This window comes from Anser anser, assembly GCF_964211835.1.
Source record: "Anser anser genome assembly, chromosome: 1".
In the NCBI taxonomy this organism is placed as follows: domain Eukaryota; kingdom Metazoa; phylum Chordata; class Aves; order Anseriformes; family Anatidae; genus Anser; species Anser anser.
Window position 1 is genome coordinate 154,600,552 of NC_139720.1, and position 25,803 is coordinate 154,626,354.

Consider the following 25,803-nt stretch of genomic DNA (forward strand, 5'->3'; position numbering starts at 1 on the left):
GTTTCTATTTCAAGCTCTATCTCACAAATAGGCTTTTATAATATACAGTTCTGTCTTTTTGGTGTTTTTTGTTTTTTTTTTGGAGAGGGGACAGCTTAATTACCACTCAGTTGTGCAAATACATTGGTTCTTTAAAGATGTTGCTTAAAACACATCAAGATCATCAATCATTCTGAACATGAGAAAGGTCCCCAGTTTGTGGCACTAAGGGGTGTGGTTTAGTGATGTAACTCGATAGGTCAGGTTGATGGTTGGACTTGATGATATTGAAGGTCCTTTCCAACCTAAATGTGTCTATGAGTCTATGGTTTTACATATATTTTTTTTTCTACGCAGATTTAAAGCAAAATTGAGTCTTGTTTCTGCAAGCATGCCTACTGAATTTTCATATGTATTTTGCATCTATTAAATCCTACTGAAAACAGTGAAAGGTACCTAGAGCTTTGAGAATCATGTTTTTGTATGTGTGATTTAATTGATATAAATGCTGTTATATAGAGAAGTATTTGCACAGTCATATCATGTCAAAGTTTATATCCTTTATGCTTTGTGAATCTTGAAGTTCACCAGCTGGAGAGAAGCATCTTCAGCTGACCTATGCATTTTTACAAGCTAGAAAGCTGCCTTTTAGTGCAGTAAATTCGGATCTTCAAGCTGATTCCCTCACAGATTTGTTTTCCCTTCCTAGGATTCCCCTTCCCTCCTACACTTACCACAGATCTTTGAAAAGAGGGGCTTTGAGGTCCAGGAGGCAATGGAAATGTGGCATATGGAGGAAGGCTGACTTGCTTGGTGTTTACTGTATGTAAACTGACAGCAAGTGTTTGCAGCCATTCTTTGGTATAGATGTACTTTGACTTCTGGCCTGAGATTTAGTTTGATGTTCAGGGTATTCTGCAGTTTGAGGTCTTTTTTATTGTCTGTTATTTTAATTCTTTCATATTAAAAAGAAATATATAGTTTATGTTCTCATCTCAGAGGTTTTGGAAAATTTATAAAACTGAACTGTCACAATAGAAGTGCAATAAAGATGTCACAATAAGGATGTCACAATAAGGATGGATACCTAGCCCAGAGGCTATCTGGACTGTGCCATTCATGCTTGCTTCTCTAGAACAGCGCAGTCATGTCCACTGTACACAGTACTTGGCCCTTGTTCTTTTCTGAGCCCTGTGGCATCCTTCTGTCCTTCTGGTACAAGTGTTTCTCTATGCGTTTTTATTTCTGAGTGTCCAAGATGTCAGGAGGGTTATGTTGCAGCTCACCAGAGTGGTAACTCTGTGATCGGATGCTGACATCGTGCACTGCGTACTGTTAGCTTTGATACCAGGGTGAGAGGGGTCGGTCAAGGCTGCAGATTTCTGCGACATTAGAAGATTGGACAGAATGGAGGGAGCCATGGTTGCTCATGAAGAGAGCTAACTGAAGAGGTCTGAACCAGAGCCATGCAGCCAGATAACAATTAAGCATGCTGGTCATGGCGGTTAGTTTTTGCAACTGCTTCTTGGCTTTCTTCCATTTAATATAGTAAAAGTACCAGCTGGTACGAGAGAATTAATTTTCCTCAGATGAAAGCTTTTTAACAAATTCTTTCGTAACATGGGGAGGATAAAGCACAACTCATAGGCATGGAAAACAAGAATGCCTGGTTGTTAATGCTGAGTATTTAAAAGGAGTGAGTAGAGACGACATAAAACTATTCTAGGGTAAAGCAGACTGTACATTACATGGTACAAAGGAAGTATGACTAAGAGTAGTTAAGAAACAGAAAATGTATGGTAAACAATTAATGTTGTAGGCTCTCTGAAAAAGTTTGTGTGGTAATAGGGAAATGCCCTCCTATGGTTCTTGTCAGGCCAGGCTGGACAAAAGGCTAGAAAATAAGTCTTCATTGGTAGGGGGTAAAGGTTTGATGCAGTGGATAATTCTTTTACTTTCTTACAAGATGAGAAGGATAGAAATGAATCACAAAAAAACGGCACTCAATTATGTTGGATTTTTTTCATCAGGGTTGCCTAGTAGCCATGATAAGTTTCCTAAGGAGATTCCACTTTGAATTATTGAATAAAGCCTAAGACTTCATACTCTTAAGTGCAATACATTATTTTGCTATTAATGCCACCCGTTATTTATAACGTATGTGTTGACATTTTATTAATTGCACTGTGCTCAAAGTATGTTCAAATCATACCATTTGCTCTAGCACAGACTTTTCAGAAAAGTTAGACTCAGGAAAGCAGATATATACACTAGCAGGCTTGATTTCAGAATCTGTCTCTGCTAATCTCTGCTAACATAGCAGAGTTGGCAGTATGTGTGCCGTGCTCCTTTATTTCTAGCCTCCACTTTCCTCTGTAGGATCCTAGATATTCAGAGGAGGAACTGGAACACTAATTAGTGAAAGCTGACTGTACACCGGATTCTCTCCTTCATGCTATCTTTATCTGCATACAGTTTTGCCATCCAGTCTGTTATTCTGTTGGCTCAGAGCTATCATCTTGGATATCTTCTCAGTTTTCTTTGGTATCTTCTAAGCCATTTCTCTTCTGCTGAGAAACTGCCTCCCACTAACTACTCATAGTTGTTTGTAAGAGAAGTCTTACTATTTTTACCCTAAGTCACTCAATGTCATCCCATGCCCAAAGTAAGATTCTCTGGTTCTACAGAGCTTAGAAGCCACCACCAATAAATCCATGCACCGATCCTTAATCTCTCCTCTCTTTCTTCCCATAGCCTTCGGTCTATGCTGGCTGTCCTTAACCAAGTCTGATAAACAAACCTTCACTGTTCAGACCTACTTTCCCTCATCCATTTAGTTGCTGCCACTCAAGTAGAAGTCTTAAAGTTGTACATGCTTCACTCATTTTCATACACCCTTATGCATAGGAGTTTCTGAACAGGGCAGAAATAAAGAAAACAACTATAACAGAGCAACTGAGCAACTTCATTATGGATGAGCAGTTCCATGCTTCACTTCTGGAGGACAATCTGAATTGTTTGTTCTGGAGGTCTTTATTTTCCACTGTGTGTATAGGAGTTGTATGCTTCATGGAGCCAGAATACCTTCTGTGTTACTACTATACTGTACTCTTTTTTGTATTGATTAACCCTTTCCCATTAAATCAAACAGTATTTTGTTTGCTGCTAGGTATCAAGTAGACTTTACCCATACCTACCCACAGTATAAGCATTTTGCTGAGATCAGAATACAGCTGTTATCTGAGCACTGTTTGCTTGTTGTTGTTCCATCACACACTAACAGTAATCATTCTACTAAGCACACTCAAAGATAAGCTTGTTTGAAAGGGAAATTTTAGCAACCATACATTATGCAAACCAAGCCATTTTTCCTATAATTGTACATTAACTCTTTTAAGTAAAGTTCCCACTTTTCTGAACGTTGGTCAATTTCTTTAAAATGACTTTGTTGAACAAAAGATTGAAATTCCAGTAGCACTGAATTAAAGAGAGGGAGAGAGAGAAAGAAAGGTGCTATGGCACTGGTAAGGCATAACCATATTGTACAGCCACCTGTAACTCAATATTCATCTATACTTTGAAAAAGCGTGGCAGGACATGGCAGGCAACACACTAGCAATTCATATTTTCACCCTATTGAGTCAGACACTTCTAAAATGAGGAACACTGTAGTAATGACAGGCTAGAAAAAGTTTCTGGCAGCCTGGTTAGCATCACAGAGTTTCAGCAGATGCAGACATCGAATACACTTCTCAAAGAAAGTATTTGGCTGCCTTAGTTTGAAGCCATCCTTCTGGTTATGCCGTTCTCTGCCTCACTCCACCACATGTTGCAGGGGTTTTTGTTTACTGAGGTGGATCCTACAGCTCCTTCAAGTTCACTGAAAAGTTTGGAAACCTTGTTCAGAGCTTTAGTGACCATGTCATTAAATACTTCATTGTAGCATGCACACACCAGACATACGTGACCTTAATTCAAGCATTTTGTAACTTTATATCTTTGGAGATTTAGTACTGTTCTGTTGTTCCCAAATTTAATTCTAACAGGAATGAATTTTCAACGAAACCTATTAAGCAAATAGGTCCTTATTTTGTCTCCTGAATATGTGTAGTTTATTCAGCAAAAATTCAGTTTAGCAAACATAGGCATATGTATGAATCTCGTTAAAGCCTTTGAAACGTCTAAGGATTTTGTGCCCCAGTCCTCTTATTGATGCCACTGGGATTGTTTGTGGAAAGTTAAGCATGCAGACATGGGTACATGGGGGGTGGGAGACTGGTTTACACTATGCCTTATAGCAGGTTGTATTTTTTTCTGGTATGTTTGTTTTATTTGTGTGCTCCAAGTCAGAAGGATTCCCCTGAGAGAAGGGAGCACTGATCCATTTTCAAGGATACCACAGAGCACACTTCACATGGAGATGGTTGCAAAGGATGTGGATGATGTCAGGCAAGGTATAGTTACATTATAGAATTAGGATCTTGCAGCTTATGCCATGAGACTTTGAGGTGGCAGTGAGTAGGCATCCTCAGAGAGGTGATAGAAGGAAGTTCCTGGGGAATAGAGCAGGCTGAGCAGTTTATTGCAATTGAGAATGTCATTGTGTTAACTAAAACAAAGCCTGGAACAATGATTTGTCTACAAGGACATAGGGGCAAGGACAGAGCTGTGTATGAGCCTTTTTGATTTCTATGTTTTCTGATCAAGTTGTTTCGTGTTTTTTTGTTGTTTGTTTGTTTTTTTCCTTTTTTAAAGAGTTAACTTTCTACTTTTCTTTCAAGTAAAATACAGAGCTTTTGTTCTCATTGATGGTACTATTGCTTAAAAGCTTTTTGGTCTTTTTAGGGCAGATTTCTCTAAGGAAAAGGTCTGAGTAGATCCATGTCAAAAGCAATACTGACTTGGAGTCAGTCAACAAACTCTTTAAAGAGAAAACTGATACAGAACAATACAAAGAGCTCTTGGATTATCTCAAGTGAACTTTATTTTAAAGAATGAAGTAAAGCAGTTTAGCTTCAAACTAAACATTCTAAGAATAATATACAATATTTTTTTTTAGAAACAACTTTCATTCTCTGTTCAAAATTCTGTCCCCAGACCAGCTTTATCTGCAAACTATTCTATGGTAAGAAAAATTAAAAACCAGGTACAAAGACATCAACTTTGGCTTGCAGGTCTTTCATTTGAGTGTTCTGAGGCAGGTTGTTATTCACTGAGCAAGCTGCAAAAGAGGATGATTCACTGCTTTTGGTCTGGGTTTCTGAAAGGAAATTGGTGGGGAATTCTCAGTGTTTTGCCATGCTAAGTAGAGACAAGTGACAGTGTTTAGAGACCTTGTTCTAACTATTCCTAACCTATCCCTCAGAGAAGAACATCCACTGAGGAGGAAAGGGTGTGTGGCCAGTGCAGTTTTTTCCACCCTCTGTTCCTCCAAATTTTCTCTCTTTCCATTTGGGAGAAGTGCAGAAGAGAAATAGTAGAACCCTGGCACTGTCAGACGCAGCAAGAGCTGTGCCACCAGTTGCAGTGGAGAAGGATTTCATCTCTAATGTTCTGAATATACAGTATTGTTTTGGCAGTCATTAAAAATTAGTTGAAATTGATTGAAATAAATCTAGATATCAAACAGTCTTGAAACAAATAAAAATGCCATAAACCCATGAGGCAAAAGGGACATGCTCTAGGGGGGTATGGGAAAAACTAGCTGTTTATTTCTCCCAGCTATAAATATAATGAAAAAAGGAAGTTCCTTAAATTTACTGTAGCTATAATAAATTCATTTTCCTGCATATGCTTAATCTTGAACACATTTCTACAGTACTGTCTAGTTCTTGGAATTAATGATGTTCTGTACTTTAGCAATTCCAAGAATTGTTTTGTACTTACTTAATTTCTTCAGAGGAACTTATGTGCCTAAATCCTCTGGCTATTTGAAAATCTTGATCTCTAAGACTATTCCAGATGTGAGTCTGCTGTGTTTTCATAAACCAGTAAGGAGCTTATGATGAGACAGTTTAGTGCACGTACAGGACACATAGTAAATGCTACAAACTCTTTTCTGTGGATTGTGATTATGCAAATGTCTTAAGCTAAAAACATTAGGAACTTGCATCATCATTTAAATTAAAGGCCAGTAATACCGGTGGGTATACATGAAACAGTGTAGTCACTCTTACAAATCATTTGGAAAATTGTCTGTGATAATATGGACACTTAGGTTCCTTAGTCACTGAATTAAAAAGAAAAAAGAAAAAAAAAAACACACGTTGTAAATCAATATTCAATTTACACTGTATACACTGTTTCTATTCATTATTAATCATGTCTATATAACCAGTAAGATTAACCCTACTGGCTGTTTAAGAAAAAATAAGCTTTGTTATGCAAAGAGTGAACAACAGAATTTAACTGTGGTTTAGAAAAGGTTGTGGGTGGGATAACAGCATTATTTGAAATTGTAGAATAGCAACGTTAACTGGAAATTAATTTAAAAATTACTTAAAAGTCATATGGGTGGGAATTGGGGGCAAGGATAGATATTTATGCATAGGTGTTGATACAAGGGTTGTACAGAGACGTAGAAGGAATGGAGTTTTTTTCGCCTGTCTGACGAGTCTGACAATTAAATGTGCTGATCAAAGTTGATTACCTTAGGCACTCATCATTAGCAGAAAGAAATCTACAGAAGGTGATTCATATAATTTTAAGATGGCCGTTGATGATAGCTCAAAGCCTAGGTAATTTAAAGGTGATTCGAGATTCCACCCATATTCACTGTTAAAAATAAAGCTATAGTTTGGCAAAGCTGAAAATTAGACATATATGTCTGTATAGGTTGTAATTCATAGGTATTTAGAAGGGCATATTAACTCAGTATACTACAATATGACAATGACAGCAATTCCCTCTAAATAATTTGTAGAGGATAAAAGTACACTGGGAATGTGTATTTCATGTCTTACAAATAGTTCTTCAATTTTGCATGTATTTCAGTGGCCATTGGTTTTGGTAAAGACAAAATAGCTTTCTTAATACCTGATACAATCAAAATCATATAAACTACATGCTTATGAAATAGCTGGAATTTCTATACTTTCCTGTTTTTCAGGGATGAGTGTATACATGAAAATATTTTTTTATCATATATATTAACGTAACCTTTTAAGAAAGAGCTGTAGATCTTCTTTCTTGGAAAAATAAAATCAACTGAATAATTTTAAAATGAGAAAACATATAAATTTGCAGAACTTGCACCAATATTATCAGATTTATGTTATTAGCTTGTTTTATCATTTAATTACAGCATACTTCTTCTTTCCTCAAGTCTTATGAGATACCTTATAATTCCATTGAGAATTGTCAAATAAGAATTATGTGCTACAAATATAGGACAACAGAGTTTTCCTATCAAAGGCTATTCCTTTGTTGCTCCAAAAATGTTTGATGCTAACATTTTTAAAGAAACCCTTTGAAGTTAACTTCAATGGAAACTCTTACCATTCAAACTAGAAGAGATTTAGTTTACTAATTAGCTGCTTCATTTTGATTTAGTATATATCAAAATCAATTCACAATTACATATTATTTTTTTAATTAAACTTTTTAAAACAGCTCTGTATGTGCTGATGGCAAACTTTTAACCTGCCTTTCTCTTTTATTTAATTTCTTTTCCTTTCAATTCCCACCGTGATTTAACATTCTGCACGTTTAGGTGAACAGTGCACTCACCAGTTGAAAAGCAAGAAGTAGATGTAAGACTCATGTAAATCCTTATCCTAGAATGAGTTACACAGTCCACAAATGGCAAATCCCCTATCATTGCCGCCAAGGTACATCAAGTACTCTTAACAAGCTCACTATGGTACTAAAAGCTTTGTTCTCCTTTGCTTCAGTTCTGCTTTCCTGTCCTTCACTTGAAGTGATGATCAGATTTTTTACTTTCCACCCCATATACTCTCACACCAGGTAAATATTTGTGAAATGAAAATATGGGAATAATTTTTGGAAGGATTGGTTTTAGGGAGAAGAGCATCATAAGAGCTGAAGTAACATATTTTCTTTCTTACTTAAACAACATTTCCCTATCCATGGTGTTTTTCTGTATTGAGGGCATGCCCACAAAATTTATCATTTTCATCCAAAGTCACACATTACCTTGGGTGTCTTTACTGCTTTCTCAATCCCACTTATTTTACTGTAATCTCATCCATTTCTAGCACCATTCAGCAAAGCAGCTCTTATCGAGGTAAAACTGACATTGTTACAAACAGGGCCTACCTGCAGCTAAGCAGACATGAAGAAGCTTTACCCAGAAAACTAGAAGAAGCAGACACAGTTCCAACAAGTTGTGATGGGGAAAAGAGTCCAAAAAATGGAATTTTACACCCCTAAAAATGGTCTCCCAGCCTTTGAAACAAGACTTACCTGCATTTGATCCATCTGTTGATTTGCCTTTTGAAAGACCTGCTGGGTTTTCTGCAATAAGTATGACCATAGTTATGACACTGTGTGTTGTGTTTATCTCTTTTCATATGGCATCTACATTTTTAACTCTTCTTAATCCTATTTGGGAAAAACAGTAAGAAGCATAGAAATGATGTGCAGGTTTGGGAAATACTTTTTTTTTTTGGGGGGGGGTGGTGGAATGATTTTCAGAGGACTGAAATTTGGATTAATGATGATTTGTATTATTAGACTTGAGACAATCTTACTGTCTTTTATCTCTTTTCTTTAAATAAATTTCTTAAAATAAACATTATAGAAGACAGCAACATTGAAAATGACCGTTACAGGTCACTTTCGTTACAAAACTGAAGAGCTATTGTACGACTCATTCAATTACCAAACTAATTTTGAGTGGATAGTCAACTAAATTTGTAAGGGTGAACTTCAAAATAACCAGAGGGCTGCAGTCTCCCATATCTTATGATGCCTGCCTCATCAGATTCCTATTTAGTCCAGTCCAAATCCAACCTTAATTTCATGACCTAAGATTCAACCTATTTTCATTCTGAAATGCTGTTGCATTTCATCCAGGCCACACTAGTTCGAGTTGCCTTTCCATACCTACACCTCCAGGTCTACCTTAGTGAAGGGAAGACAGCTTTCACAGCTTTCGCTCAATAACGGGTGTAGTGGGTGGACTTGGAGAACGGATTCCTTTTAAGAAAAAGGAAAGGACATAGGCAGTCACTGCCTCTAGCCCTACTAATTAATGGCAGTCAAAATCTCTGATTAGCTCTGCTGTCCCCTGACTAAAGGTGACAGAGCCTATAAGTACTCAGCAGTTTCCCACACTATTCCAGTTCGGTGAAAATACTCCAATGACTCTTCTGTGAGTTAGATTTTGTTTGAATGCAAGCTGCTTTATTAGAAAGTAGGTTTTGAGTCTGAGTGCAAATTCTTCTTTCCTTCTAATTATTCATCTGATCACTTCTTTAATGGAGCATTTGATTTATTTCAAAGTAAACTCTGCTTTTATATGTAAATCACAAGTTTTTGAGAAGAGTGTGGTAATTAAATTATGCAAGGAAAATGCAAAGAAAAACTGTTCTAATCAAAAGGTGGAAATTCCATCAAAATGTTTTATATTTATTTATATAGCCAAGTAACTCATTTTAGAAAAACATTATTTTCTAAAAATGAGATTTTCTGTAGCATGCTGCTATGGGTATGTTCTCTATTTTTCCCCTCCCATACCTGAGTAACTACTTCTGAATGTTCTAAACCTTTTTGTATGAAGCAGATGCATGTGTGTTTTGAAACACATCCACTGTGTGCTGAATTTAATTCAATTACCAATTTCCTGACATGAAAACTTCTCCCACAGTGTGAAGTTTTATTGCTTCATTTGGGCACATAAAAGCCATTATATAAAGGTGATAGAGACCAGAACCTAAAGTATTTTAAGGGAGGTAACTATTGCCTATCCGAACTATATAGTACTCTGTGTTCCTAAGACAAGTACACACAGTAATCCAGAAGATTAAAACTCAATTAGGCAAGGCATTGCAATGAGAAATCAATAATCGATACAAATGAGCAGCACAACCCAGGAAAAGATTTTCAGTAATTCTGGGTAGAATTGCACAAAGCACACATTTGGCAGTTTTTGGTTAGGAAGGGAAGTTTTCAAAGAATTGACGTATTCTGGTACTTCTAATGCTGACCAAGTACTTCTGTAAGTTTTAAACAGCTCGACCATATAAGAGCTATGAAAAAGCACTGAAATTTAGCTCATTAAAGAATTTCAAAACACTCATGCTATAAGTGCTGTAGTAAGATAAAAAGCTATAATAAGACCTATGAGAAGATAAGTAACTCTACTTGAGTTTGGAACTTTTCCATGAAGGATGGGATTCCCAGTCTTTGTCTGGGAAATACAAATAGCATAATTCAATAGTAGTAAAAAGAAAACCCACTAAAGAAAAGTTCCTTAAGGATCTGCTTTCTAAGAACCTCATTTTTATGCCGTTTGGAAATTCTGGCAGCAAAATGTCTGAAGGGGGAACTAAATCCTTCCACACACATATTTTTATACTGGAAAAGAAGTTATTCAGAGGGACATATTTATTGCTGTTCTCATATTAGACAGCCTTTGAAACATTTGGGTTTTATTTCTGCTTTTTCACCATTACTTCACCACAGGGCAGGGGGGGTCCAAATTCCTTATGTACTCACTCATCACCCCTGCAATTTGGAGGAAAGTTGAAGCACATGTGATAATCAGTTACTAGTCAAAAATAGAGTTAATGTGTTGCCATAGGAATGATCAATATTTTACGTACCACTGCTTGTACATGGTACAGCTTTTGAATAATGACAAATGGATTTAGTCTTAGAGATGGAGCTGTCCTGCTACATAGTAAGCAGGACATTATTATTATGTTGGTTTTTTGTTTGTTTGTTTGTTTGTTTTTTCCTTTTTGTGGTTAACATATTTTCAAAATAAAAATATACAAAAATAGGAAATATCAACATTGTTAACATACATAAAATAGTACCTAAAGAGGGCCTTTCCAGTACCTAAAGGGGACCTAAAAGAAAGCAGGAGAGAGACTCTTTGTCATGGAGTGGAGTGATAGGACAAGTAGTAGTGGTTTTAAACTAAAATAGGGTAGTAGATGTAGATTAGATATTAGGAAGATTTTTTTTTCCTACAAGGGTGGTGAGGCACAGGTTGCTCAGAGAAGCTGTGGATGCCCCATCCCTGGAGGTGCTCAAGACCAGGCTGGATGGGGCTTTGGGCAACCTGGTCTGGTGGGAGGTGTCCCTGCCCATGGCAGGGGAGTGGAATTAGATGATCTTTAAAGTGCTTTCCAGTCCAAACTATTCTATGATTCGTGATATCTAAAGGATTCAGAAACAATATGTAAATATAATGTTGTAGTGCAGTTTCTGAAGGAACTTGAGATTTCAGAGAAAATCAGAAAATGTAGATTAAGAATGTGAAAAGCATCCATTATAATGTCACCAACAGAGCACAGCTTCAACAATCAGCTAGAAATTTGGCCTACTCTCTAAGTGTGTTTATACACACACATACATATATACAGATGTATGTACATACTTTTTAAAACGCATTTATATATATATGGTATATTAATCCATAATGTAGCGTGGTGGGAGTGTTAGGTTGGGTCTTTACCTCTTCCTGCATCTGACATTAAGTGCATTTGCCACTGTGCATTTAAACTAATTCAGATATCTAAGCTGCTGCTAAGAGATCAGTGATAATTTGAAAATGTAAAATATTTTTTATTTTGAAAGGAAAAGAAGCTGTAGGCTTTATTTCTGAAAGTACTATGGTGCTAGGAAGCATACGAATCCACACAGGACAGATAGGTGATTAATTATATCTTGTTAAAGTACAGGGTCCTCTTCATCCCTACAGCTTAGGTGAAGAGACTAGAAATAAACCAAAAATTACTTTGGCCTATTTTGTTTCATTTTTTATAAAATAATTCTTTTGATTCACTGTATTTTCTGAATTGAACATTGTTGCAATGCTTAGAAAAAAAGAGTTAAATTTGTATTCATCTTATGTCAGTTCTGTTTTGAATTTCAGAGTATGCAGCTTTAAGAAAATTACTGCTGAGGTGATGATAGACTTACTAAGAGTTTTAAAATCTGAGAGGAAGGTAACAATCCTTATGCATTATTGTTGTCATGAACAATTTAAGTAGTATTTTTAGGTTTCTTTTATGTTGCAGCTGCAGCTCTCCATTTCTCTAAGTCAGATTGCAGGCACTGAAAGGCTGCTTACTTCCTCTGTATCTTTTGCAAAGAAAATGACATATCTGCGCTAGCTAATTTATAAACTGGTGAGGAGGAGGAGGTTCATTTAGTTTCAAAGAAGCCATTATTTCATGGATTCTTAGGGCAGAAGAGTCACCGTTTCTCTTATTGACTGTTCTCTTGGAAGTTTATGGAAGGAGAAAAGTGCGTCTGTTAGTGGTAGCATATCTATACTACTGCTTTACACTGTTATTACAGGATGGGAATTAACAGAATGCAGCTAGTCTGAAAAAAGCATATGCAACACTCTTTTGCCCTGTAGCAGAAATAAGGCTTTGGCTATCAAATCTAGGATGTAGGGGAAAAGAGTATATAATTCCTGACAGAAACTTTTCCCTTTAAAGTTTGGTTAATTGTAAAAGTCATATCTTACAGGTTTTCATTTCTCTTCAATAAGCTTTCCATCATTACTTCCATTCATTTACTTCCTAAGTGTATATTCTCTTTCTTCCTGTTTTACTGACTTTACTTTGTTTCTTTGACTAGAATTCCGTTCTCTTCTTTTTAAGTACATTTTTATTTTCATCAAAATTTGCTGAGCAAAAGAAGACAGGAAGGTCTGGTACAATATGACAGATTCATGAATTGCTTGTATTTTCAAACAATTCAGTGAATTGCTTATATTAAAAATACATTTAGATTATTGGAAGATAGACCGTGACAACTGCTGATTTTTGTATAATTTTAGCTACAAATAATCTGAAAGTGATATGTGTTGCCTTAAAAAATATATTATGACAGCATGAAGAGCAGGACTGTGCTTGCATATTGGAGCACATATTTGCATCTTCTGGTATGTCATGTTGTCCTGTTCTGATATAGTGCCATTATTCAATAATACTCCAATTTGCAGCTTATTTTGAGGCCACAGAAATAGCACACCATGTAAAAACACATAGATCCTCAACTTTTACATGCTGATCAGATAAGGTAGAAGGTGGAAAAGAGAAGCGTGGTAAAGTAAAATGCGTAGAATATTTTTCATGCCAGGGCAGTTTTCTGTCTACGCTGTTCTTTCTGCCAGACTAGAGTCACCTCTGCAGCAGCCAGATATATAGCATTTATAGAAAGGTTTCTGACTGCATATTCTAAAACTTGCAAGAGTTAAGATCTTATTTGTTCTGCGGGGTTTTGTGCTTCCTTGAATATCTCCACATCTTCTGCATTATCTCCTACGACTGGGAACAAAGGTTCTCCATGATGTACAAGATCATCTTAAAGTTACTAGAGTTTTCAAGGAGATTTTCCATTAGACTGTTGTACCTGAAAGGGTCTTTACATCCATCTCTACTATATCACTGCCCTGAAAGGTTCTCTGCCTTCATGAAGAATGCTAAAGCAACTGTTTCCATTGCCTAAACCGGTGAGGAATTGTTCAATTCTCACTTCACTGGGACAGGCAGCTTGTATTTGAAAGGAGGGACTACCTCCCTGCTTTCACCGAAGCTGTGAATGTCTGAGCTGAGATTTTCTTTGCACTGTCTATATGCCATCCCTCTCAGTGTCTTTCAAACTCACCCTTCACTTTGTTTTGTCAATGAAGTTGCATTACTTGAATTTCTCTAGCACCTGCAAGTTCCTCTGCAATACAGATGATATCTCAGATTTATAGTGGCTTATAATGCCCTACATTGATATATAACTGCATCAGTATAAGATATTAAAAAGCCTGTTCCCTTAAAATTTGTGGTTAATGCTTAATAATTCCCATAAATGTACAGATTGCAGAGCATGAGAATAATTTGCTAAATTCTCCTTACAAGCATATCTTTGTCAGGCAGTCATAAAGTAGGTTGAAAGCAAAATGGTTTATAGAAAATTAGTTACACAGCTTGTAAAATGCTCTACAATGTTCTGCAAACAAAAGGGAAAATTTTCTGCAATTTCACAATTTTGTACTTGCTCAGATGGCCATTAACCAACAAGATGAAAATCAAATTTATCCTATTCATGCTATGAATTATCTATGATTAGCAGTGTATAGAATGTGATTTTCTAAAGCTTCTTTCATAGACAAGGTATCTTCAAGCACTTCATTAAAAAAAAAAAAAAAGAAAGAAAAAAAAAGAAAAAAAAGAAGAAAAAGATTAAATAAACACCACAAGTATAATAAACCTGTACAGGATCAAACCTTGTCTTTTCCTGTTGCACAGAATCCTAAAAGTCAAGCTTTCTTTTTGTTATTTCTAGACTTGTTGCAGGACCTGTACCTTATAATAGACTCAGGCATGTTATGTCTCCTGCTGCCAATATCAAACCAAAATTGGCTAGCAAGTTGAGTGACCATTTTCCATGTTGCTTTCTTAGTGGTAAGAATTCTGTGCACACATCTTAACTTGTCCCTATTATATAAAACACATGATCCCTCTATATGTATTTTGGTGTTGTGGGTCAAGCTCTGAGGATAAGGCCAAAAAGTGAGAATTTTCTGAAAATGCATTTTATTTTTTTATTTGACTTACTGTTTTCTGTGCTGCCATAACGAACTTGAGAAATGTTCTGTTGGCTTTTCTGAACAAGGCTTTTGTATTCTGTGATACTCACGTAACTCCAGAAAAAGTGCTCTAAGAAAAGCACGAGGTACCATAAGACTTGCAGTGCAGTTACAAATTCTAATGCCCCCACAGGTCACGGCGGTGCTGCACATGGAAATGAGCTAGAAGCCATACTGCCTTCATGCCACTGCATTGGCGCAATCTAGGCTGTAACAGACCTGTGAGCAAAAAAGATTGGAGTAGCATAAATATAACCATTTCAATTGCGATAACTATTTTAAAATATAAAAATATCAACTCTCTTGTCCACATGTAAATAACAACTTTCATAAACCAAAAGCTATTCTATCTACCTGAACGGGTCGTGTTGCAGTAGGCATGTGTAGACATTAGTACAAATAATCCGCAACACCACTGTAGTGATAGGTGCAAAATTAACCACAATAATCATGTAGCTAATGTACCGTCTTTTGATAGCCATATCTGCAAGCTTTGCTGGAGTATTTTAGTAGGACCTAGCTTCCTTAGGTAAATGGCAAAAGCTAATGAAGACGAAAAGGGAGTAAACAGCTTGCCCAAGACATCCTATTCAAACATGGAGGAGGAGATGCTGCTGTTTTATGAAATGTTAAAGTATATCTAAAATACAAAGATATTTTGTATTTTTCCTGTTGATGGATACAAACTTTGAGAGTACTAACTTAGGAGAAAGACTGCATACCCATATAGAGAGTTATCAAAGTCTTTTAGTTAAATGATGTTTACACTGCTCATTAATTGATCTGGTACTTTTAAGAGCTGCCCTGCCAGTCTGACAATTATGTTCTCTGAGCTTTTAACACATTAAATGGCCAAAACAAGCAGAACTTCTTCTGTGTATGAAATTGTCACCGTGTGTTGCTCAGTACTAATAAACTTAAGGACTTTGTAGGTATTTTTTTTATTCTTCAGGCCAATTTGTCACAGCATTTTTTCCTTAGGTCATCACCAAGAGTTAATTATTGTCAAATGCAGTCTGAATTTCCATAAATCTGAACTAAAACCATTGCCCCCTCTGAAGACACCTCTTTCAAGGTTTCATGTGATAATATTGAGCGTTACCGGCTTGGCCAATTTTGAGCTAGTAACATCAGGGTAAAATAGCCCACATGTTACTAGTAGGTCAGTCAGACCCTAGAAGTTTGCAATGCATACCTGCTCACTTGGTAAGTAAGGTCTGTTATAGACTTGAAATAAAAATATGATGTAAAGGATGGTGGTATAAGGAACGACCTTATACAAGCAGAGCCCCCAAAAGGTGTTCAGCATCAGGAAAACATACTTCCATCTCATTTAGTTATTCTAGTTTGCATCGTGACTGCATTTTGCATGGAGTGCTGCTTTCCTAACCCAGGGCATATGTGGCTCCGGCTGTGTAAGGTGGCAGCAGCTGTGGATATCCTCCACGGCAGAGAGCTGACAAAGGCCAATTTATGTCACTCATCCTCCCTCTGCCATGTAGGAAGCTGGAAGGAGTATTAGAGCAGTGTACTACGTTCTGACACTCCTGGAGTGACAAAAGCCTGCTTTAGGCCCATGTGTGGTAAAGCTCTGTCAGACTAAGTGACCCAGGTAGTATTCTCCAGTCAGCAATTCATGTCATTGCTTACTTGAGCTTTCGGGTGAATCTGCAATGTTAAATATAGGGGGGTTTGTTTGTTTGTTTGTTTTCATTTAGAGTGCCTCAGCTGTAATAAACACATTCCTAATGGAAAGAAAAAATAAAAATGTAGAATTTTAGAAGGCTTTTCTGCTCTCATGAAATTCCAGTCTACTCACAAAGCAAATGTTCAATTCCCTTGTGTATTTCCAAACACTGAAAGAGTTTGGATTGTTCAAGGTTTGTCCTACACTGGTTTTGAGGGCCCTGGAAGGTTTAATGCCCCGTGCCATCCACGTTCATCACATTGTTGTCCTGGACACTGAGAACCGTCATACTGCATGAAGCCAGATGCTGGCATTAGAAGTGACTCACAGTAGATGTAAGAAATTCTTCACTGCTGTAGCTGATTGATGGCAGCAACAGGACATTTCACTTGAGACTGCTTCAGCACAGCTAATCGTAGTCCAATTTAATATTAGACTCAATTTTCCCATCATGCAACTGGCTGACAGCAACATCAGAACATTTCTCTCATCTTATTCCTGCACAGTTTAAGAAACGTACATCCAAGGGCTGAGAAAGGTCAGTAAATTAAACAAGAACAAAACCTGGCATTATGTCCCTTTCAAGTTTGCAAAGAGAATTTTCCATGGCTCTGTGCTCTGAAAAGGGCTGTACTCCAAATGACACACTGCTAATCTGGTGATCCAAAATAATTTTTAAGGCTTGGGTAAGTGCTGTGGGCTAAATTCAGCTTTTTCTTACACTTCGTTCCAAATGTCCTACAGAAATTTGTAGAGACAGTGAAGACTCGTGGTCAAACATTACAATAGAGGTGCAGCTGAGCCACTTCAAGGGTACAAATCCAAATTAAATTCTGTGATGCAAAAGGAACAAAATAAGACAGATGAAAGTAGGGGGGAAGCTGGGCACAGTAGGTGTGTGGGCTAGATTGATCTCCTAAGGATATTGCAGTCTGTCACAGAGAGGCCAACAGGAAGGAAGCTTATCATGTATAGTGTTCATGACAGGTGAGCAGCTAGATTTTGCAATGCTAAAGAAAAAAATAAGAAAGTAGCCCATTCGATGTTTCAAGGCACAGTAATAAAGATGTCATAAAGGGTCACACAGCTAATCTAAATCCAGTTATTTGTTCCTCCAGGAAGAATATTTTGTGCTTGTATATAATGAGCATGTATTCACCTTTGATACCAAAAAGTTGTAATAGAATATGAAGCCACAGGATGCATATATGGCACCTGTGAGCAGCCCAGTCCTGGGATTTAAAAGTAATGAGTTTCTGGTTTGGGTCTCCTCAGCATAGTGTTTTTGCTGTGCATGTGCTCACATAGTTGTGTCTTGCAGGCCCTCTGGGCTTTCTGTCTTTCTGCTAGCAACAGGCTGCTTTTGACATTGCCTGCCACAGCCATCTCCTAATCTGCTGCCTCATCCAGGTGTTGCTGCCTTTATATAGCCAGTGCCTAGCTTGTATCCTGTCTGGACCTCTTTCATTATTATCTTGGTGCTGAATTGTGATATGCAAACATAATACTGTTAGCTAAATTGTCTACTTTCAGTTTATCTGAGAGGGGAAGGCAGCATTTACTAATTGACAAGAAGCTTTATTGAATGTTACTGAGCTTATTATACTTCTGTTAGCATATTATTTACATTTTTGCATCTTTTTTTCCAGAATTAAATATAGCACTGGAAAACCTTTTTACGAGTATCCCAAGATACAGACTGTAATGAGATAATATGCATGTTTATACATGTATACCAAAGTGGTTTATGTATGTTTAGTCTTCTAGTACCATTTTTCTTTCCTGATTTTGTTTTTGTTTTTACAAAGGGAGAGAAAAGTGCATTTTACAGCCTGACTTACTAGTTTTTTTTAGCAAGTCCTTTCACAATTGAGACAGAATACTTTTTGTTACTATGAAGGAAATTTTGACACTTATTAAAAATACAGTGTAAAATATGCAGAGAGACTAGCTGTCTGTTTAGAACTTGTGTGAAATAGAAATGTAACAGATAAGATGCTACCTGTTCTGAATCATACACTTACAAAAATGCATGCTTGAAAACAGTAGTCATGTCTTTTATTATCGTATCCTGATAGCATGCCTTGTACATTAAAAATAAAAGCAAGACCTCATTTAGCCACTCAAGTTTTAGTGACTTCACTGCACTTTAGGCATTGTTATGAGCCAAGGCTTGTTATGTACATTTCTGCCTGTCAGGCTTTATCTCCTAATCCCTTTCTTGGTGGGAATATATAAGCATTTTTTTGTGCCACTAGGTTTAAAAGAAAGCCAGTTGGAATTAGTGTTGGACTGTCCTCTGTCTCCAATGTTAACAGTGAATCACAGATTAAATCCAGATGTTAAGAGGCAAGAGGCACTCCTGTTAGCTGAATGCATGCATCTGTGCAAATCCTCCACTCCACTGCAATTTAAGTGGAATTCAAATAGAATGAATTCTCCTTTTAGCAAGTCTTTGCTAAAATCCTGAACAACTGCTGGTCCTTGCAACCTGCCATATGTAGTGTACTCTGTTCTAGTTTGTCCAAAAAAGGACAAAAAAAAAAAACTAAGTAAAACACAGCAGGACTCTAGTTCAGTCAAGACCCTAAGCTCCTGGCAGGGTTAAACATAAAATGTAAATATGTCTTTGTCAACATAGCCTCAGCTCACTGAAGACCGAGTTAGTATTTTACAAATATGTGTACAAGTCTTCTAACAGTTAATTTATCCTTACAAATATAAATACATATGTTACTTACTTCTACTATAACGTTTTCATGTTCACAGTCCCCCATTTTTTTCAGGGGCATTTTAACCTCCCTGATATTTGCGGGAGGTGCAACACAGCAGGGAGCAAGCAATCCAGGAGATTTCTGGAGTGCTGTGATGGTAGCTTCCTAACACAGGCTGAGGAGATGATGATGGCAGGTGTTCTGGCTGGACCTCTTAGAAACAAAGAGGAACTGGTTGGGTTGTGAGAGTCAGGGCAGCCTTGGCTGCAGTGACCATGAAATGTTGGAGTTCAGGGTTCTGCAAGGAGGGGATAAAGCTAAAAGCAGGGCCATGACCCTGGAGTTCAGGAGAAACTTTTTCTGGTTGGGTATCTGCTTGGGAGAATTCTGTCAGATACAGTTCTGAAGAGAAGAGAGTCTAGAACAGCTGGCTGATTTTCAAGGATCTTCTACAGGCTTCAGAATGTTTCATCCCCAAGTACGGGAAATCAAGAAAATGTGGCAGGAGTCTCACGTGGATGAAAAAGTAGCAGCTGTCAAAACTCATACATAAAAAGGAAGCACACATGAGGTGGAAGCTGGACCAGGTAGCCCATGAGGAATACAGAGCTACTGTCTGAGCAGAGATGGGGTACTGCTACTATTGGGCGGAGATGGGATTAGGAAAGTCAAAGCCCACATGGAGTTGAATCTGCAACATGAAGGGCCTCCATGGGTATAACAGCAGCTAAAGGAAGACTAGGGAAAAAATGGGCCTGCTGCTGAATGGGTTAGGGAAGCTGGTGACGTGGAAATGGCTGAGATACTTTGTGCCTTCTTCACCTCAGTCTTGATGAGTAAGACTGACCTTCAGGAATCCCAAGTCCTGAAACTCATGAGAAAGTCTGGAACCATTAGTGGAAGAGAATCAGGTTAAGGAACATTTAAACAAACTGAACATGCAGAAGTCCATGCAATCTGATGGGATACATCCATGATTGCTGAGGGATCTGGACAATGTTCTTGCAAGGCCATGCTTTGTTCATCAACATCCTCTTTAATGACCTGCAACTCCGCAGCAGCAGAGTTTCAGCAACTCTGCAAATAATAGAAAACTGGTAGGAGTGGCTGATCAGCAGATGATTGTGCTGCCATTTAAAGGGTCCTTGTTAGGCTGGAGAACTGACCCAACAAGAACCTCAAGATACTCAACAAGGGGAAGTGCAAAGTCCTGCGCTGAAGGAGGAATAAACCAGTGTAGGCTTAAGACCAATCGGCTGGAGAGTAGCTTAGCAGAAAAGTCCTTGCAAGTTTGGAGGGACAAGTTGAACAAGTCAGCAATGTGCCACAAAGAAGGCGAACAGCTCTCTGGCCAACATTAGGAAAAGTGTTGCCAGCAGATTGAAGGAGGTGATCCTTCCCTTCTACTCAGCACTGGTGAGGCCACACTTGGAGTGCTGGGTCCAGTTCTGGGCTCGCCAGTACAAGAGAGATGTGGACATACTGGAGAGAGTCCAGCAAAGGGCCACAAAAATGATTAAGGGACTGGAGCACCTCTCCTATGAGGAAAGGCTGAGAGAGCTGGGACTTTTAGCTTAGAAAAGAGAATGTGGAACCTCTTGAATGTCTATGCATACCTGAAGGGAGAGTGAGAAGAAGATAGAGCCAGGCTCCTTCAGTGGTGTCCAGTGACAGGACAAGAGGCAACAGGCACAGACTGAAGCACAGCAAGTTCCAGCTGAATATGAGGGGGCACTTCTTTACTGTTGGGGTGACAGAGCACTGGAACAGGTTGCCCAGAGAAGTTGTGGAGTCTCCTTCTCTGGAGATATTCAAAACCCTCCTGGATGCCATCCTGTGCAATGTGCTGAAGTGATTGTGCTCGGCAGGGGGGTTGGACTAGATGATCTTCAGAGGTCCCTTCCCACCTTGACCATTCTGTGATTCTAAAAGACTGTAGATATTAGTGACCATTCATTCACAGATGGTTTAATGTATAGTAACACCATATTCTTCCTGTTGATGCTGTAGGCTTCTACTAGAACAGGTAACAAAAAGCATTTAGTGCACAGATATGTGAAGCTCTGCTAGGAGGCTGTCAGCATTTCACATGGCTGCCCATTCAACAGTTCCAGGTGGAGTTCATCTCACCTACATTTAAACATGCTTATGTAGAGGTTTACATACAAACTTGTCAAGGCAGAGAAGGGACCTTGAAGATACTTCAAGTTTATTGGGCCAGATGTGGAGATCTACTATAGAATAATATATACTTTTAGGCAAGAGTTTCACATTTGTTGAATCATAGAATCATTAAGGTTGGAAAAAGCCTCCAAGATTATCTGGTCCAACCATCACCCTACCACCAATATCACCCACTAAACCATGTTCCTAAGCATCACGTCCAGCCTTTCCTTAAACACCCCCAGAGACGGTGACTCCACCACTTCCCTGGGCAACCCACCCCAATGCCTGACTGCTCTTTCCGAGAAGAAATCTCTTCTCATTTCCAACCTAAATCTCCCCTGGCGAAACTTGAGGCCATTCCCTCTAGTCCTGTCACTAGTTATCTGTGAGAAGAGGCCGACCCCCAGCTCCCCACACCTTCCTTTCAGGTACCTGTAGAGAGCAATAAGGTCTTCCCCGAGCCTTCTCTTCTCCAGACCAAACAACCCCAGCTCCCTCAGCCGCTCCTCACAGGACTTGTGCTCCAGGCCCTTCACCAGCGTCGTAGCCCTTCTCTGGACACACTCCAGAGCCTCGATGTCCTTCTTGTACTGAGGGACCCAAAACTGAACACAGTACTCGAGGTGCGGCCTCACCAGAGCTGAGTACAGGGGGACGATCACTTCCTTGGTCCTGCTGGCTGCACTATTCCTGACACAAGCCAGGATGCTGTTGGCCTTCTTCGCCACCTGGGCACACTGCTGGCTCATATTCAGGTGGGCATCAATCAACACCCCCAGGTCCTTTTCCTCTGCACAGCTTTCCAGCCACTCTCCCCCAAGTCTGTACCATTGCATGGGGTTGTTGTGACCAAAGTACAGGACCTGTCACTTAGCCACATTGAATATTATCCCATTGGCCTCTGCCCATCAATCCAACTTGCCCAGGTCCCTCTGCAGGGCCTTCCTACCCTCCTGCAGATCAACACTTCCCCCCAGCTTGGTGTCATCTGCGAATTTACGGTGGGTTCACTCAGTTCCCTCATCCAAATCATCAGCAAAGATATTAAATAGGATGGGCCCCAACACCGACCCCTGGGGAACACCACTCGTGACTGGTCGCCAGCTGGATTTATCTCCATCCATCACCACTCTCTGGGCCCAGCCATCCAGCCAGTTTTTAACCCAGCAAAGAGTGTACCTGTCCAAGCCATGGGCTGCCAGCTTCTCCAGGAGAATACTGTAGGAAAATCCCATATCACTTGTCTTTCTTGGAGCAAAGGCAATGATGAAGATAGAATTGATGTTACTTGATCCTGAACAAGTCAGTAAGATCTGCATGAAGAAATCAAATGGAGTATTAACCAAGGGGAACTGAGTAGTTAGAAATATGATTTAGGCTTTAAACTTACTAAAGTAATGTAAATCACGTTACATCATAAACCTCCAGTAAGAAGCCAATTGGCAAATAACAAACTGAAAAGTAAAAAAAATATATATAATCTTGCATATATAAACCAGCTGAAGCAATATATTGGAATATTTTTAAAGATTAATAACTTAGAATTTTGTAAAAAAGCTTTATAAAACATATTATTATAGCTGAATGTATTTTGACAGTGTAATAAAGCTTTATAATGCATGTGGTTGACTCATTTTGATGATAAAATTTTCTTTTTCTTTTGCAGAAAATGATGAGGTCATCAGTGTTTCATATGTTCATACTAAGCATGGTGGCTGTAGATGTGATTGTTGCTGCTAGTAACTACTACAAAGGAGAAAATTTCAAGAGACAGTATGATGAATTTTACCTAGCTGAGGTGAGTATGCTGAAACGACTATCTAGATGTTTTTCAAGATAAGCTAAAGTAGAAAATGTGAATGTCAAGCACATTTAAGTGCGTAATTTTTTTATTCCCTGAAGCATTCCAAGAATTCTTTGCTAACTTGTTCAAGTTCCTCTGTCTGACAATGTCTGACAGCCCTATTTTACAACCTTTTGAAAGGTAATTTCCTCAAACAAAATGTCAGTGGTAATGAGCTGAGGCTTAAGTATAACATTTGCAGGCAATGCATGGCTGCTGAGTTGCTATCTTTTTCTAGCAGAACTGTAACATTCATAAGAATTTAACTTTAAAAAATGGCAAAACTCTGTCTTTAAATATTGTATTTCTTTCTAAATCATCTTTATTTGACATATATGGGTCTTCAAGATAGTCCTTGAGCATAGCCAGAATAGTGTTGCAAGTAGCCTGGCTTCAGTAACCTCAATAGCACACTGCAAAGAAACATTTATTCAGTCTTAAATTTAGCGAAGGAGAAGGATGTGCTCCTGAACCAGTGAAGCAGAGGAAAACAGTTTCTTTTTATGTGGCATTCTGGCTGAGAGCCTGCTTGACTGTTTAGTTTGTCAAAGATATTGCTGTAGAGCACGTGCTAAAGTGCCTAGAACATTGCTTACATGATTTTTTTAGTTTTTTAGTTTAGTTCAGTTATCAAAAAAATAAATAAAAGCTTTGAAGTCTTTGATAGTAATGTATAGGTATAGCTTCAAATAGATATTTGTTCTGAATCAAGAGTGAAATCAGTACTGTAGGATTCCTTATTAACAATACTTAATTCCAGGAGCACTATGAAGTGTCACTTTACCTGAGGATAAAGCCACCACTGCTGAAATTCACTGAGATTGGTTCTCTGAAGATGCTAATCACAGCTGCCTGGACTGTACACGTCTAGCTGAGTGGTTACTGCAGTTCCCCTGACTTCAGTAATTACACAGTCCTTCTTTGGAGCCGGAGGGTCCAGTTGAAAAGAAGAAGCCCTGAGAGTAATTTATGGCCTCACTTCCTGAAGGCTGACATTCTTAGACTAGGGCACTTGACAGCATGTTTTGACTTGTGATTCCACTGCCTCTAGTATTGCCTTCAAGGCTGACAATGACAGTGGCAGAAGAATTGCAAGTCAAGAAGTTTGATGGCTTGTACTCTTGGGGTTTTAAATGTCTGAATAGACTTGTGAGTCACACTGAAGTGCTCAACTTTAAAAACTTAAACCTTGTAGTGCTTAACATTATGGTGGTTAATGCATTTCATTGTTTTAAGGGAAGTTGAGTTGGTACTCATTTTTAAATTTCTGTTAGTTTTAGAATTTGTATGTGATCTCTTTAAAGTTCAACAAAGCAGAGACTTCACCAATTCTGAGAAAAAAACATGAAAACGAAGAAAAATTAAAGGTAGCACCAGAGTCCAAACCTTCAAAAGAGTGCAGGTTGCATCAGTGCTGCACCATTCCCTGTTCTATCTCAGGCAACTGAGGATGGCTGTATTTTGTATGAATATTGAGTAAATGTTGGCCTTGACCTAGGAAAAATACCTAAAACAGAAGCTGCGTATGCCAGTATACCTGTCTTTGTTACTGGGGTTTGTGTGAAAAGCAAAGGCTAATGCATGTGAAATTAACCACTCTAGTTTTGTGTTCTCCTCCTTTCTTTCAAGTGGTAACAGAAGTGGATGACTAAATAGCACCCTAAAATGTCAAACTGAATAGTAATTAGGAGGGATGGATATCTAAGACTACTATGAATGTTTGTTAGTCATCATTGCTGGTTGGCAAATTGTGTGATTGTTTCCTCACTGAAACCTGGGATCACAGCCTTGAAGTATAACACTCGCAACCTTATCCCTTCTCTTAGAAGAGAAACTAACTTTTCGGCATTTCATTAAACCTCCTTGTCTTTCTGGGCATTTGAGTTCCAGCAAAATTATATGCTAGATTGAAATTTCTTTAAAATGGCTGTTAAAGTCAGGGTGTTTGAACTCCTTAGCCAAGTCCATTCACAGATGAAGACAGCCCATTTGCCAATATGCACTTTAAAATGTTCAGAAAATATTTAATGTTTATTATAATATATTCTGATAGTACTTAATAGATTTAATGGATTTTCCTATTATCAGATATGCAAAGTGTTTTAAAAGGAAGGGATCTATTCAAAAAACCTTTAAATATACATAGTTTTAAGAAATCCAGTAAACTTTGTCATTGTTAAACTGAATAAACATCTGTATAAAGTCAGTCCTTTCCCATATCATAGCAATATATCCCATACTGCTGATCAGCAAATGGTAGGAGTCATGTCAGATCTCAAATGTGGAATTCACCCTACATCTCAAAAAAAACAAGTTGTGGCTTAGTTACACTGTTCAGAACCAGAATTTCAGTCAGAAGGTAGCTAAGCGGTGGCTCATATTTTCAAATTATAAGCAAGACTAAACAACCTCCTCCCAAAGAACTATGAAACTACTTTGTTCCAGACATTAAACAAGTTCTTAAAAAAAGCCCACACATTTAACATACTGAAATTATCTCAACTTTTAGACAGTTGTCATAGAAAGAGTAATTGTGAAATGTATTATCTTTGAAATGTATTATCTTTATTTTGTCTTGAGTTCTGAGCATATTCTAAAAACAACATGAATGTGAAAGAAGATG

General features: G+C 38.1%; 1 protein-coding gene across 5 annotated transcripts in view; it reads left to right on the top strand.

Moving 5' to 3' along the window:
- The window catches only part of NALCN (sodium leak channel, non-selective), a 237,572-nt gene that overhangs the window by 102,993 nt on the left and 108,776 nt on the right, over positions 1–25,803 (top strand). For all 5 annotated transcript variants that reach the window (XM_083831676.1, XM_083831675.1, XM_083831678.1 and 2 more), the window contains one exon: positions 23,004–23,135. In XM_083831676.1, the coding sequence (XP_083687802.1) occupies positions 23,004–23,135 (132 nt within the window). The remainder of the gene's footprint in view (positions 1–23,003; positions 23,136–25,803) is intronic.